At 48.8% G+C, this 17,093-nt stretch overlaps 1 protein-coding gene across 1 annotated transcript in view; it reads right to left on the reverse strand.

Moving 5' to 3' along the window:
* The window catches only part of LOC138576984 (uncharacterized), a 422,688-nt gene that overhangs the window by 222,454 nt on the left and 183,141 nt on the right, over positions 1 to 17,093 (reverse strand). The window contains exon 4 of the mRNA XM_069649631.1: positions 11,145 to 11,264. Within this exon, the coding sequence (XP_069505732.1) occupies positions 11,145 to 11,264 (120 nt within the window). The remainder of the gene's footprint in view (positions 1 to 11,144; positions 11,265 to 17,093) is intronic.

Below are 17,093 nucleotides of genomic sequence, written 5' to 3' on the forward strand. Positions count from 1 at the left end.
TAGAGCTGAGTATGTCCCAACGAATTGAGACATTTCCTTAGCAAAGGTGTCTCCAAATAATAGGCCCTTTGCTTCTCCGCCTGCCTCATGGGAAGCCAGGTCGCACAACTTGTTATCAATTTTCAGAAATACCCCGCGCCTCCTCTCGGCTGAGAGGGCACAGTTGGCATTATCCAACAGACACACTGCGCGTTGGGCCCAGCTCCCTAGGGCCGCCACGTCCACCGGCTCGCCCGTGTCATCAGCCTTTTCTGCCAGGTCCATTACTTTTGCGAGCGGGCCAGCCAGATCTAGGACCCTGTCCTGACACCCTCGCCACGCTCTGTCGACCCCTTTCCTGATATCCTTCAAAAGTCACCATTTTTGAGTCCAATTCTGCGGTATCTGTGATTTTCCCTGGCAGCAGTGGTCTGGGGAATTCAGACCTCATCTTAGCTCTGACTTCCTTGTCCAGCTGTTTCCATAGGTGTTGTGCCATGTATTGGGCCACTCTGGGTGATGGCACCCATTCCGAGGTCCTGGGATGTGCTATTGCCTCCGGGTCAAATATGTCCAGAAGTCCTATGTCTTCTTCCTCATGGGGCTTGCTTATACTTCTGGGTCAAGGCATGTCTGCCACCTCCCGGCCTTCATCGTCGGGCGAGTAGCCTGCATCCTCCTCCTCCCCCTCATTATTCACCCCTGGGGCAGGGGGTCAAGAGTCTGGCACCGCCGCCCTCAACAAAAAGGCTTTCTTCAGCCTGCTCACCGGGTCGGCTGGCTCTTAGGATGTTAGTTCCACCCCTTCATTGGTGCTCGAGGCGTCCAAGAGGCAGTCCTCTTCTGAGCCTTTTTACAGCCCTGGTCAACCTCTGAGTCGGGGTGTCTTGCCGATGTTCCCTCCCCTGGGCTCAGTGCCCTCTTTCTCTTGACATTCTCACTCTTCCCCTTCTGCTGATTGAGCATGGCTTCAAGGTGGTCTAGTCTTTGGGCAAGGGGCATCATGCCCTCTGTCACTGCTTGTGACAAGGAATCTTCTAAAACTCTCTTGAAGCTGAGAAAGAAATCCTCATCTTCTGCAGGTTGGCATCTCCATTCATCAGAGCTCCATTCTGGAGATGTACTCTGGGAAACGTTGCGCTCCTTGTAATGTGCCAATTCACAGTGGTAGCTGCAACGAGCTGCTGGAGGGAACACGGCAACTCAGATGTGTGGAGCGTCTTAATTAATTTGTTTGTACGTATTATTATTATTATTTTTTTGTTTGTTTTATTTCTAATGAGGCGTTGAACTGAAAGCCAGTCGTTCTGCTTGTTGCTCGCAATGCGTGTATGAAATTTCTGAAGAGATTAGTCGTGCGATGCGAGTCGGGAGAAACCTCCCACCCGCTGGCATCCGCAGGATCCTAAAGGCTTCCGCGAGCCGTGCGTGAGCGGTAATGGGTAATGGAGGAGGCAGGCAGCTCCCTAACGCGGGCGTGTTCGCTTGTGGCTTCGGCCCCGTCCTCCAACTCAAAATAATGACCGTCTGAGGACAAAACTGGTAAAAGACGCTTGCGCTCCCACTGTTACCCTCCCAACATTCTAACAGTAAAATGTTTTACTACGCTTGCGTTATTCAGGCTTAATCCATCACTAATTCACTCTCCAATCGTGCTATACAAGCATGTAGCATGATAGGTACTTCTCTCTATGGCAGCAACAAAGAAAGAGGAGGTGTTAGGCAGAAACCTGTGCAGTTTCCTCTGGGACCACTGCAAATGATTTAAGACTACAGGTGTTTGGCAGTAAACCCACTTGGTAGCAGTCCGTACCACACAGATTCACTTGGTAGCTGTGGCTGAGCAGTCAGACTTCCCTCAAGAAGAGTTAGGCAGTATACAGAGTATTCACAATAGGTCAAGAGAACACAATAGAACAAGTAAACACTGACCAGGGCTTGGTGTAAAAGAGATATAATTATTTATTTAAAAACCACCTCTAGAAAAATACACAGGCACCAATAGTAAGCGATTCAAAAACACGGTCACTAAAAGATATACACTACCTTAAAAGAATATTAGACAAGTCTTAAGTAAAGCCCCACTTATTTTCAGACAGCGGTGAGCGCTTAACGTAGATGGCACTCTAAAATTCGTTTTTAAAAGGGAGAGAAAAGCAGAGAACAAGTAGAAACAGATCCCAACACTTTTACAAGAACATAACAAGAGAGGAAGGCAGCGTAAAACCGTGAAGTTAGAGTTCAATAGGCCTGATCCACTTTCAGAGGATCTAACGAAATGTGTCCCAGGTCACACGGTTGCAGTCACAAAAGTCTTGTAACGGTTCAAAAAGGAGTTGGACCAAAGAAAGGGCCCAGTTAGAGGGTCAAGGCGGCCAGCCCAGTCCAGAAGGTTAAGGAGTTATTATTACCTTGTAGCAATCTTTAGAAAGGGAGGCCTGGCGGACACGGTACCTTAAAGTGGTGAGAACACTCCAGCAGGGGCAGTTGTTCCTGGCAGCGGATGCAAGTCAGTGCCTCGTCCAGGGGAAGAGATGATCTTGTCGTGGAGGAAGACAGGAGTCCGTTGCACTGCCAGGGAAGAAACCAGCCGCGGAGTTTCTCAGGTACAAGGAGCGGTCCGTTGATTTGCGGTTCAGTGGTGAGTGGCTATCCGGCCGCCGGGGTGCTTGGCACGGGCAGTTCAACCACAAACCGGTCTGGTGTGCGAAGAAGGAAGGTAAAACTGGTTGTGCCCACCAGTCAGGGGAAGAAGCCTATCCAGCCGGGAGATCTTCTCTGTCGTCGGGAAGTGGTGAGTCGGTTCCGCAGGGCTCCACCGGTGGTGTCGTCGTGGTAGGTTGGCTCAGCTTCTCCCTCGTCGGATTCTCAGGTCCTGTGGCGACTTCTGAAGTTTCAGTCCCCAAAGCCCTGCTTTTATGCAGCATACCCCCATTCACTCAGCCTGGCTGTCAATCAAACATGCTAAGTGGTGAGCCGGCCGGCTCACCACTTGGGCCAATCACACAAGAGTGCGACTTGAGTTACCAAGGTAACTCAGTCCAGGGTGCCTAAACCCCCTCTAACACCACCTGTGGTACCCAGACAGAGTGGCATCACTTTTGGAGGGTTCTGTGGAGAAGCCTGCCAAAAAGTGGAACAAAGGGCTCGACTTGGGTTGGAGTCACAGAAGAGAACACAAACGCCATTTTAGAATCGAGTCCTGGCAAAAAATACCAACCGGTGAATTAATATTAAATAAATAAACCGGCGGTATGTTCGAGGCTATGAGAATTAAATAACTAAAGTTGGTAGCCTCGAACAATGGGAAAATCCCATAGGAAAATATTTGCGGTCGAATATAAAAAGTAGTTTCCACTGCCACCAGCCAAAACTCGATCAGGGGGGGTGGAGACGTGCCCCCTCGAACAACAGACCCAGGGGCAATCGAATTGCCCGGACCAGTACGTCCACAATATGATGGTTTGTACTGGTTTCTGTTAATAATTTGGGACTAGTAAAGCCAATGGTGACTTTACATGCCCTGGGAGACAGTCATCAGTCCCAGCGTATGGAGTCTATGGTGGGGGGTCACTATGACACCCCTATGTTACTGCACGGAGGGTGCTGTGTAACACACATAATAAAAACACATGAGACCCTATGGAGTAAAGGACCCCATAGCCCATAAAACACATTAACAGTCAAAGGAACACCATAAACATGTCCAAGAGTGGGAGAAAACGAGTCTCACTCTTGGCAGGAGGAAAAAAACAAACTCCAGAAATCCAGCAAAGCTGCTGGGGGACTCACTAGGTTAGGAAATTCAGCCTAAACAGAGAATTCTCCCTAACAGGAAGTGTGCTGGCAAAGAGGACTACATATAGGCATGGACAGAGTCTGATTGGCCACACAGGATAAGACTGAACTACAGCAAAACAGAGAGTTGTGGGGTTTTGTAGTTGTGGAGAAACATTCTAAGTTGAAGGAAACTAACCCCCCCCATTTTTAGTTTCAAGCCTGCGAAGGGGTGCAAGACAAACAAAAAACATGTTGTTAAGTTTCCAAAAAGTGTTAACATTTTTGAATTTGAAATTGCTGTTTGGGCAGTAATAAAGCAAGAAAAGCATAATGCTTGCCTCCTGTCTCGACATAGAATGGAAAGATTTGCAAAAGAGGTAGACTTTTCCACGTGACTAGGCTGAGCAGAACTGCTTGCAAAGCAGGGCCCTCCATCGTCATAGAAGGGCAGGAGCATGACATCTCCGGATTGGAAGAAATGCCAATAGGTGCAAGATGGAATAGATGGGAACTGCGGTGGAGTAACCGAAGGAAAGGTGCAAAGGGCAGGAGCATGACATCTCCGGATGAGAAGAAATGCCAATAGGTGCAGGATGGAATAGATGGGAACTGCGATGGAGTAACCGAAGGAAAGGTGCAAAGGGCAGGAGCATGACATCTCCGGATGAGAAGAAATACCAACAGGTACAGGATGGAATAGATAGGAACTGCGGTGGAGTAACCGAAGGAAAGGTGCAAAGGGCAGGAGCATGACATCTCTGGATGAGAAGAAATGCCAACAGGTGCAGGATGGAATAGATGGGAACTGAGGTGGAGTAACCGAAGGAAAGGTGCAAAGGGCAGGAGCATGACATCTCCGGATGAGAAGAAATGCCAACAGGTGCAGGAGGGAATAGATGGGAACTGCGGTGGAGTAACCGAAGGAAAGGTGCAAAGGGCAGGAGCATGACATCTCTGGATGAGAAGAAATGGCAATAGGTGCAGGATGGAATAGATAGGAACTGCGGTGGAGTAACCAAAGGAAAGGTGCAAAGGGCAGGAGCATGACATCTCCGGATGAGAAGAAATGGCAACAGGTGAAAGATGGAATAGATGGGAACTGCGGCAGGGTAACCGAAGGATAGGTGCAAAGAGCAGGAGCATGACATCTCTGGATGAGAAGAAATGCCAACAGGTGCAGAATGGAATAGATAGGAACTGCGGTGGAGTAACCGAAGGAAAGGTGCAAAGGGCAGGAGCATGACATCTCCGGATGAGAGAAATGCCAACAGGTCAGGATGGAATAGATAGGAACTGCGGCGGAGTAACCGAAGGAAAGGTGCAAAGGGCAGGAGCATGACATCTCTGGATGAGAAGAAATGCCAATAGGTGCAGGATGGAATAGATGGGAACTGCGGTGGAGTAACCGAAGGAAAGGTGCAAAGGGCAGGAACATGACATCTCTGGATGAGAAGAAATGCCAATAGGTGCAGGATGGAATAGATGGGAACTGCGGTGGAGTAACCGAAGGAAAGGTGCAAAGGGCAGGAGCATGAAATCTCCGGATGAGAAGAAATGCCAATAGGTGCAGGATGGAATAGATGGGAACTGCGGTGGAGTAACCGAAGGAAAGGTGCAAAGGGCAGGAGCATGACATCTCCGGATGAGAAGAAATGCCAACACGTGCAGGATGGAATAGATAGGAACTGCGGTGGAGTAACCGAAGTAAAGGTGCAAAGGGCAGGAACATGACATCTCTGGATGAGAAGAAATGCCAACAGGTGCAGGAGGGAATGGATGGGAACTGCGGTGGAGTAACCGAAGGAAAGGTGCAAAGGGCAGGAGCATGACATCTCCGGATGAGAAGAAATGGCAATAGGTGAAAGATGGAATAGATGGGAACTGCGGTGGGGTAACCGAAGGAAAGGTGCAAAGGGCAGGAGCATGACATCTCCGGATGAGATGAAATGCCAATAGGTGCAGGATGGAATAGATAAGAACTGAGGTGGAGTAACCGAAGGAAAGGTGCAAAGGGCAGGAGCATGACATCTCCGGATGAGAAGAAATTCCAATAGGTGCAGGAGGGAATAGATGGGAACTGCGGTGGAGTAACCGAAGGAAAGGTGCAAAGGGCAGGAACATGACATCTCCGGATGAGAAGAAATGCCAATAGGTGCAGGATGGAATAGATGGGAACATGGTACCTCCTGTAGCAAACCTGCATACAATAGGCACAGACACGGAGCTCCTAAATAGAAGGTCTTTCTTTTTACACTAACACAACACATACTACCATTTCACCCTTGCCTCTCTGCTTCCGCCCACCCTGCTCCCCATGCTTACTGGTTACCTTCCCTATCATGCGACTCCCCACTGAGGCGTCATACGACATTACACTGTGAATACAGGGGGTGGGGGGCCAATACCAGGAAGACGCACCAGACGTGCCAGGGGAAGAGAGAGAGGACATGCAGGTAGTACCCTTGGCCATCAAGGACATTCAATTGGTAATATGTCTTGTCACTTATTACTGTAAACTTGTTAGGTTTCTATCTATCAGCAGGTACAGCAAGCCCTACTCAAGATCCCGGCAGGGCAGAACTTGTGAGTCTCATTCATGAGAATGTGGCATTGATTTTTATATCAGGCTTATCATGAGTGCAAAAGCATGTGCATTTGGACTGGTTTCTTCTGTGTGTGTGTGTGTGTGCGCGTTTACCACATTTCCAGATCAGTCCATGAGGACTGGGAGAGGGAGGTATTGCCAAGACAGCACCAGAATCAAAATGGACAAAAAATCAGACCTACTCCAAAGATTCTTCTACTTTAAAAGACAATGGGCCTCATTACAACTTTGCCGGTCTGCAAACGGTGTCAGTAAGCCTACCGGCACCTTTGTTTCATAGACCGACACAGTGCAACTCTGCGGGTGGGTGCCGTCCCGCCCATCAGGGTCAGACCTGCCGGGCGGGATGGCACCTGCTTGCAGGGTTCTCAGGGGAGCACCGGACCCATTGTAAATTGTGCCGGTGCTCCCCTGTCCCTTGTCCCCATTCCCATGCAATCCTATGGGACTCCATGGGAATGGGGACTAACATAATTACTGGTGCCTGACTTCCTGGCCGCTGGGGTTGTAATACCCTGGTGTTACTGGGAAGTCAGGCGCCGGTAATTGTTTTCGGGTCTAGCGGCATGACGCTGGTATCACCAGCAGGCTTACCACCAGACCCGTAATAAGGCCCAATGACTAAGCCTACCCAATCAGTGATGAAAATAGAAAAAGATGAAATGCCAGAATACTGTACTAAGTATGAGATCCATTGACAAGTGCATAGCAGGATCATTTCAGTGGAAGGCCATGGAAAGAGGACAAAGAAGAAGAATGCAAGGAAGCGATGGTACAAGACAGTTCTCTTAACAAGCTTCGATGTGTATTAGAAGACAACAGTGTTCAAAGGAAGAGTCATTCTGAGGAGTTGCATATGTTACCCTATTGGAACGTCATTGACGATTTAAGCATCCAAGGTCATTTGTTGATGCATGGTGACAGGATCATTCCACCGTTGAATGTACGTCAGAAAATCATAGATTAGGTCATGAAGGCCATCAGGGGATTATCAAAACAAAGCAAAGAATAAGGAGTGAGTATTGGTGGCCTGGATGTGATCTCCAAATCGAAAGAACAGTTTGGGGTTGTATCCTTTGCAATAGGAGTGATAAAGTTTGTGTGGGTTTGAGATATCCATGGTCATGACGGATGTCCCTGAGAGCCTGTGGCACAAACTGGGTTTGGATGTGTTGGGTCCAGTGTGGAGTCCTGGGAGGCAATCTTTTTGTTTAGTTGTAATTGATTTGTTGACCTGGTGGGTGGAGGTGTTAATCAGGCCCTGCATTACCACTAAATCAGTCATAGATTTTTTGAATGAAATTGGTGAGCGTGAAGGTATTCCGAAAGTGATTGTCACGGACAATGGGACTCAATTTCTCTCAAATGAGATGGAAGATCACTGCAAAAGGAACTCTATTGAGCATAAATACAGTGCCATTTATCACCCCCAAACGAATGGTATTGTGGAACATTTCAACAAAGTTCTAAAAGAAGCCATTCGTTGGGTGTGGTCTAATGATCTAGAGTGGGAGAAGGCTGTGAGAGATGTGATTGTGGCACACCATTTCACCCTGCATTGCACGACGGGTGTTTCCCTGTTCGAGTACAGCAGAGGCCGGAAAGCCAACACAAAACTGGTACCACCTTGGTTGGGAAAAGATACTGATATAGGAAAGACATTGGGCCTCATTCCGAGTATGGCGGTAAGGGATAGCGGCCACCGGTAACGAGACCGGTGGCGGTGATCCCTTACCGCCATACTCTGAGTTCCCTTTGCGCCCTCGCCCTTAACGCCTGCTTTGAGCAGGTGTTAAAGTCGAGGGCGCAAAGGGGCCTCCAAGCCAATAACGGTGACCGTAATGAACGGTCACCGTTATTTGCATCTTCCCCATTCCCATTGAGCCCTATGGGGGCTCATTTGGGAATGGGGAAGAGCCTTGGTGAATGGGGAATTACAGCCCCGCCAACCTTGGAATGGGGCGGTAATTCCGCCATCCACCAAGGCGCTGCCGGTCCGGGTACGGCGTCAACCAAGGCGTTAATAGCGCCATTGGTTAGCGCCGTACTCGGAATGAGGCCCATTGGATGGTGTTCTGGAACATATCAAAAGCAACCAACTAAAAAATAAGAAAGCACATGACAAGTCAGGTGTGATTGCGTTTGGGAATACTCTTCCTGTTGTGGGTGACACTGTGAGGATCTAGCTACCTCCTCTTCTCAGGAATGGACCGTGCAGATGGTCCGGGCCCAATATAGTGACTGAAGTGTTCAAGCATGCAGTGAGAGTGGATGACGGTCATGTGTGGAACATGGAGAAAGTATGTGTGGTGAAAAGTTTGGATGGAAGGGCAAAGACTGGTTCCGATGCAAGGGGTGGTGCCAATGAGGCTAAGTAGAAGAGGAGACAAGAGTAAAGTTGTGCTGGGGGGAAGAGGAAACAGGAATCCGAAATGTCCTTGCCTAGTAATACAGAAGAATGTCTTCGCCGGTCAAGATGTTGGCTGGATATGTGTAGACAGAAGGAGAACAATGCTGGGGTGTCCTGTTCATCCGCAAAGAAGGGAGGAGGTGTAGTATCAGTCTTGGAGGGCCACGCGCAATGGAAGGTCTGTGCGCGGTTTGGCCTGTGCCTCGAGTCCTGACGGTGACGAGCAGGGAGAGAGCTGGAGTCTGGTGGGGCTCAATCGACCAATTATTATTATTTTCCTTTTAAATACTTAACATGCCCTGTTCATCATAATAAAGCCCTTTTTTTCTTTCTAACTTACCATTCTGCGTCTTTGCCACTTCATAAGACTGCAAAAGTGCACTCCTGGAGACGCAATGGCAGGCATACAGCAACAGATGTGCAGGCTAGCAGAGGAACGCTTTCAGGGAAATTCTTTGCAGAAGCAGGACATCGCAAGCCTCACATCTTCACAGACAAAGGTTTGTTATAGTTGAGTGTTGTGATAAATTAGTTGTGCACCTTAGTGTGTATAAGGTGCATTACTGAAGCACTGTCACGGGTCTATTTGTCAAAAATAAAAATATGTGGTCCTTCATAAATTCCCAAGATGCTCTTTGATTTGTTGTGAAACAGCAAGCACATCACATTGGTGCTGTTTGTGCTTTGCCCCTTTTGTGTATGTGATTTATTTCCAAAATGAGTTGCATTCATTGTATACTGAGGCAGTGATTTATCTATAGACATCTATTTATCTACAAATTCAGCCAGATAGTTCTATTTACAACGTGCATTATGGATGCATAAAAGGCCACCTTAGACTATGCTGAGTGACCCACAAAAAATAAATCAAGGGTTTCATGATGTATTGTTTGGGACTGGCAGCCCTTACAAAAGACACCTGACCCCCATGCCACACGCAGAACTCTTTAGGCCACACCCAGCACTCTTTAGGCCACACGCAGAACTCTTTAGGCCACACCCAGCACTCTTTAGGCCACACCCATCCCTCTTTAGGCTATTCCCAGCATTCTTTAGGCCACACCCGGCCCTCTTTAGGCCACACCCGGCACTCTTTAGGCCACACCCGGCACTCTTTAGGCTATTCCCAGCATTCTTTAGGCCACACCCGGCCCTCTTTAGGCCACACCCGGCACTCTTTAGGCCACACCCGGCACTCTTTAGGCCACACCCGGCACTCTTTAGGCTATTCCCAGCATTCTTTAGGCCACACCCATCCCTCTTTAGGCCACACCCTGCACTCTTTAGGCTATTGCCAGCATTCTTTAGGCCACACCCATCCCTCTTTAGGCCACACCCGGCACTCTTTAGGCTATTCCCAGCATTCTTTAGGCCACACCCATCCCTCTTTAGGCCACACCAGGCACTCTTTAGGCCACACCCGGCACTCTTTAGGCCACACCCGGCACTCTTTAGGCCACACCCATCCCTCTTTAGGCCACACCCGGCACTCTTTAGGCTATTCCCAGCATTCTTTAGGCCACACCCATCCCTCTTTAGGCCACACCAGGCACTCTTTAGGCCACACCCGGCACTCTTTAGGCCACACCGGCACTCTTTAGGCCACACCCGGCACTCTTTAGGCTATGCCCAGCACTCTTTAGGCCACACCCAGCACTCTTTAGGCCACACCCGGCACTCTTTAGGCCACACCCAGCACTCTTTAGGTTATGCCCAGCACTCTTTAAGCCACACCCAGCACTCTTTAGGCCACACTCAGTACTCTTTAGGCCACACCTGGCACTCTTTAGGCCACACCCAGCACTCTTTAGGACACACCAAGCACTCTTTAGGCTATGCCCAGCACTCTTTAGGCCACACCCGGCACTCTTTAGGTTATGCCCAGCACTCTTTAAGCCACACCCAGCACTCTTTAGGCCACACTCGGTACTCTTTAGGCCACACCCGGCACTCTTTAGGCCACAACCAGCACTCTTTAGGCCACACCCGCAACTCTTTAGGCTATACCCAGCACTCTTTAGGCCACGCCCAGCACTCTTTAGGCCACAACCAGCACTCTCTAGGCCACACCCAGGACTCTTAATGCCACACCCAGCACTCTTTGGGATATGCCCACCACTCTTTAGGCCAAACTCAGCACTCTTTAGGTCACACCCAGCACTCTTTAGGCCATGTCGTGCTCTTAGGCCACTCTCCTGGCTAGGGACCCCTTTTAATTTCACATTTTACTTAAGGTAATGGGGATTAGTGATGTAAACTCCACTCCAGATGTTGCTGTTGTGCTATCAAACATGCATGTGCATGTATTATTCTGCCTGGGGTTGGGTTCTTGGTGCACATTCTAGCATCCACGTGATCAGGGGACTGTACCTGCTTCCTAACATCCAGCGATGAGCGGTAGTTCAGTTCCTTCTCCCTGATGTTAACCTCGCTGGGAGCCTGGTTCACATATCTTCTGGAGTATTCCTTTATCAAGTCAATGTCAGGCAGCTGCAGAACAGACAGGAGGACAGCATTTAACTTTACACACATACACATCTCTGTGCTACCCATCCCTACATCAAGTGTACCCTGCCATATCCTGGAATGACGTCACTCTTAATCATGACACTATAAAACATGATCTGACTGAAACCTTGCAAATCACAGGAAAGGCTCCCGGAGACTAATGCCACACACACAGGCAGGCATTTAGAAACACACTCACACACATCATGGAAGATTCTATTAAAGCACAAAAAAGCAACATTACGAGTTTGGTTAGTCATCCTCTGGAAATACCGCCAATTTCAAATGCCTTTACCGCATTCGGTAAACACACAGCAATGGTAAGTGTCTGCATTATTTAGAGGCTGGCGGAACCTTTAGCGTGGCTCGCCTGGGGAAATGCCATATTGCCACACGCAGTAATGTCGGATGCGCATGACCTCATTGGGGAATGCTTTGAGTGGAGGTAATGGCTGCCACAAAAAAGGAGCCACATTTTCAAAAATGTGTTTCTAATGGATTGTGTCCTCCCATGTATTCCTCGTCTTTTCATATCTCGTTCCAGCATCAGCTGCTTCGGAGGAAATTCTCAGTAGAGGGCGCTGTGCGCCAGCGACTCCATGTCCCTCAATGACCTCCATTTGCTCTCGAGCAGGACGTCACTGATAATATATACAGCATGCACTGCGTCTGTTACTTCAGTTCCGTTTTTCTGCTAGCTTTGCTTCTAATACAGTGCACTTTCTGTTGAATCTCGACTATTGTTTCATTATGTCGACTCCTAAGACAGGGTTTAAAAAGTGTGTGGATTGCAGGCCAAGATGTTGATCATGGGCCCACACCAGGTTTGCCTCTTGTGTCTCGGCATCGAATATAAAACAGCAGACTGCGGTTCCTGTCAGTCGATAACAGGAAAAGCACTGACATAAAGAAACGGGAAACTCGCTGTGGGTAGGCCCCCCCACATAAATCTCCACCGTTCAGACCGTCAAATAAAATATCTTCTGATTAACGAAGTTGGAGGGGTGAGTCTGCTGTGAGAATGCGTTAAAAACGCTCTTGCTCTTATAGCGGCTTCCGTCACTCGTCTTCTTCATCGTACAGAAAAAGGTCTAAGAAGAGGCACCACAGATCACAGTTCCTCTCCTGACTGCAAGGTGCCCTGCCCAGCTAGGTTAGCCCCTAAAGCAGAGTGGGAGACGTTTCATCTTCAAATGATGAAAATTTTTTGGAAAGGCGGCTCCTTCAAGGCAACCGACTGCACCTATCAAGGCCGATATGGCATCTCATGAGGTTAAATCGAGCCCGGGCCGAAAACTGTTGACCCCTTGAGAGCCCTCGAGGCATCGGGTCGAAGTGAAGATTACTCCTCTTCCCTCTGCGGCTCCTTTGACTCATGGGTTGAGTCTGTCGAAGGTAAAACCATCAGCGTCAAAGCCATCAATGCCTTCAAAGGAAATTGTGACGAGATGTAAGCCCAAAAAATACTTCTTTACGTCTCTGTCTTCAATTTTTGAGGAGGTCGAGACTTCAGTTGAGGACACCCCACCATTTGGCCTAGGATATGGGCCCCCTACCGTTCCAGAGGCTCTGGTGTCTGAATAATCCAGAATGGAGAACCTATCTGACAATTTGAAGAGTGCAAGTGGTCTGGACACCTTCCCTGAAGTAGATTTTGCTACACCTATACCTAACCCAGCTGATCATGCTGAAGCATCATAGAGACGACTAATGAATACGATCACAGAATACCTTGGGTGGGGGAGACCTGCTACTGAGTATCAGCAGGGCGACCTAACAGATATATTCGAAAAAGGCCCACACAATTACTGCATCATGACTTTCCAGTCCGCCTTGCAGAGGACAGTCGTGGCAAACTGGGAGCCCCCTGACACTAACCCAGCTGTCGATAAATCCCTAACAAGAAAATGTAAACCATCTAGTTTTGACCCTGACTTTCATTCGAAGCACCTGACACCTGAGAGCCTGGCTGTGCAAGCTGCTACATCCATGTCCAGGGCAACAGTTTATCCTGCTATCCCTCCCGACAAGGATGATATGCGTTTTGACACCCTGGCAAAAAGGGTATTTTTTCGGCCAGTAGTATGGCCCTGAAGTTGATGAATACCAAATGCACTCTAGCTAAATTCACCCACACTTTGTGGATTGTAATAGCGATGGCAGCTGACCATAATCTAGAGGAAGAAAAAAAGATGGCTTCCTTAATATAATTAAGGATGACAAAGACACAATGTGTGAGTCCCTTTAGGGGCTTGACTTTGCTGATACCGTCAGTAGGGCCATGGCATCTAACACAGTAGTAACACATAGATTTGCATGGTTATGCAAGTCCAGTTTTGCACCTGATGTTCAGTCCAGGCTTCTCAACATGCCCTTCGATGACACACACCTTTTTGCCAAGTAAACTGAAGAAAGTCTAGAGAAACCTCAGACGTCAATAGCAGCAGCCATGTCATTAAGCGCTTCGCAGGGATGCTGAGGTCAACCCTTTTGCGACTATACTTCTTTTGGAATGGCGAGGGATCAAGCCAGTCAAAGAGGCCAAAGCAAGTCCCCTCGAGGTGGACGAGGTAGAGGTGTGAAGTCCCCCCAAGCAGCATCTGCCTTACCTTCGGCCGCTGCCAAAGCTGCTCTAAAACCACTCTGAGGCCTTAGTCCACAGGACTGTGGTGGGGGGCAGGCTCAGTCAGCATTTGGAAGAATGGCGGGGCATTACTTCTGATGTGTGGGCATTGAAAACAATAGCCCAGGATTACTGCCTCCCTTTCTTAAAAAGACCCCTGGATCACTCCCTCAAAACTATGGATCTGTTCCTCTCGCAGGAGATCTCTATCCTGCTGGAGAAAGGTGCTGCCGTAGAGCCGGTACCTGTGACAGAGAGGAACCAGGGGTGGTTTTCCCCTTACCTTTTTATTCCAAAAGGATGGAGGATTGCGAACCATTTACTAGAACAAGTTCCTCAGGCGGGACAAGTTCAAAATGGTTGCTCTTCCTCAGATCCTTCAGGCCAATCCTTCAGGCCAGGATAGGATGGTATAATTGGCTCTTTGGGATGCTTACTTTCATGTGCCTATTCATCACATGCGTAGGAAAACCTGAGGGTTTCTGTTCTCATTATTAGTTTTGAGTTCTGCCATTCGGGTTCACCTCTGCCCTGAGGCTTTTTCACCAAGTTGATGGTGGTCATGACAGCAAGTCTCAATAGGGGAGCAATTGACATCTACCCCTATCTGGACAATTGACTGATCAGGGCCTGTTCTCCTCAACAGCTCCCTGAACATCTCAGCATCACCTGCCACTCCCTCCACAGACTGGGCTTCTTCCTCAGTTTCAGGAAGTCCCACATGACAACCATCCCAGAGACTCCAATTCATCGGAACAGTCCTAGAGGCTTCCTCTGGAAGGTCTTGCCACCGAGGTGAGGGCTCAGCACATTCAGCAGATGGTTGGTAAATTCCATATTGCCCTGTGTCTTTTGGCCTCTGATTTCTTCAGGTTGTTTGGCCTCATGGCATCCTGCATTTTTCTGTTGCCAGAGGATCACCTGAGAATGAGATCCCTCAGGTCTCAGTGGTCTCCGTGTTCAGGCAGGATGGCGGCACTACTTGAGGACCTTAGCAGGTTTGCGCCGCTTCTCCTGTGGTGGGCCTGCAAAGAGAATGTTCTGAAAGTGGAAACATTCTGGCAGCCATGGTCAGAGATAACAGTAGTTATGGATGCCTCTCTCACAGGTTGGGGAGCCCACTGCAACTATCTGACCGTCAGCGGCTGTTGGTCTCTATTAGGGTCCAAACTACACATCAATCTTTTAGCATTAAGGGTAATCAGACTAGCACTGGTGTCCTTTCTGCCCTCTGTACAGGGAAAGAATGTCCTGATAATGATGGACAACACAGTGGCTCAATAAGAGAGGAGGTGTAGGGTCACTTGTCTTTTTAAATCTTTGTTTTGGTTAAATAAATCAACTTTTCAATAAATACAGTACATATGAGACTGTTCACTTCCACTGTGACAATGCAGCTCTGGTTCTGGGCACTTCAATAAGGAATCTCCATATCGGCAGTTCACCTCGCCGGGGAGAACACGCAGCGGACGCTTTCAGCAGGCAGAGCACAGCACAGTCTCACATGAGTGGGAAGTAGCTCGGGAAGTCCTTCAAGAGATCTTCACCCTTTAGGGAACTCCTCAAGTGGATCTGTTTGTGTCCAACAGGAAGTGCAAACATTTCAGTTCCAGGGTATTTCCTTCAAGATGAGCTCTAGGAGACACGTTCATAGTGGACTGTGAGTTTCCACTCCTGTATGCATTTCGTCCATTCCCTGTCATTCCTCACATCATCAGGAGGTTGAGGAAGTTTGTGGAAAACCATGATCCTGATCGGTCCAGGAGGACGTGGTACCCAGAACTTCTGGACATGTCCATCTGCCCTCCAATGCGTCTTCCACAAAGAGAGGAACTTCTCTCGCAATAGGAGGGTCGGGTTCTCCATCCAGAGGTCAAGACTCTCAACTTTCACGCATGGTTTCTGTGCGGTTTCTGAGAGATTGAAGGATTGGGATCTCCAGGAAGATGTGATGGTGGTGTTGCTTTCGGCCAGAAGACCGGCAATGAAATCTCTGTATCGCTGCCATTGGAGTACGTTTTGCAGCTGGAGCAGGGATAAGCATGTGGATCCTTTTCTGTGTGACACACTTATGGTGTTGTCATTTCTTGTTGCATGTAGCCATTCTGGGTCTCCAGAATGGATGGCACTGTGAAGCAGTACTTGAAAGAAATATCTCTTATGTTCACCCTCCAGTCCCCTTTGCAGCTCCCGTTTGGGATTTGAACTTGGTTCTGAAATATCTCAGGTGTGCTCCCTTTGAGCCGCTTTGTTCTTTTCTTGTAAGGATGCTAACTTTCAAGACAGTTTTCTGTAAAACCCCAACACCGGCACGCAGAGTGAGCAAATTGCAGACACTGGGCCTCATTACGACCCTGGCGGTAAGGGGTTAACGCCAGCGTTAGCTGCGCCGACCCCTTACCGCCAATTACGAGGTCCCCTAGCGCCATGGTGCTTTTAACACCTGCTTTTAGCAGGTGTTAAAATCCATGGCGCTAAGGGACCATGGAGTTAATTACGCCACCGTAATTTACGGTGGCGTAATTAACGCCTTCCCCACTCCCATTATGCCCTATGGGGCAAAAATGGGAATGGGGAAGGGTAAATGGGGATTGGGGACTTACCGCCCCGCCTAGGTCGGAATGGGGCGGTAAGTCCGCCAACCACCATGGCGTAAACGTAGTTTACGCCATGGTGGTAAAGTCACGGCCCAGGCGGTAACTTACCGCCTGGGTCGTAATGAGGCCCACTGTCGTGCAAACCGCCATTAACCAACTTCTTCAAGGAGAAAGTAGTCTTGAGGGTACGGCCCACCTTTCTCCCAAAGGTGGCATTGGATTTTCACCTTTCTCAGAAAATAGTTCTACCAACCTTTTACCATCTACAGCACACAGCTAAGGAGGAGGAGAGACTTCATCGACTTGACCCCAAAAGGGCTTTAAGCTTTTACATCTCTCAAATGGATAAGTGAGGCAAGACGAACAGCTGTCTATTGGGTACACTGGACACAGACTAGGTTGGGTGGCGACTAAGCAAATATTGTCTGACTGCATAATTCTGTGCATCACTGAATGCTATAACTTAGCCAGAAAGGTTGTTCCTGTAGGCTTGAGAGCTCATTCGACAAGGTGTGTGGCCACTTCATCGGCTTTGCAGAGAGGGCCGCCGTGCCAGCCACTTGGTCGCCTTTACATACTTTCACAAAATGT

Source organism: Ambystoma mexicanum, chromosome 1p (genome assembly GCF_040938575.1).
Source record: "Ambystoma mexicanum isolate Mex_15411 chromosome 1p, UKY_AmexF1_1, whole genome shotgun sequence".
Classification (NCBI taxonomy): domain Eukaryota; kingdom Metazoa; phylum Chordata; class Amphibia; order Caudata; family Ambystomatidae; genus Ambystoma; species Ambystoma mexicanum.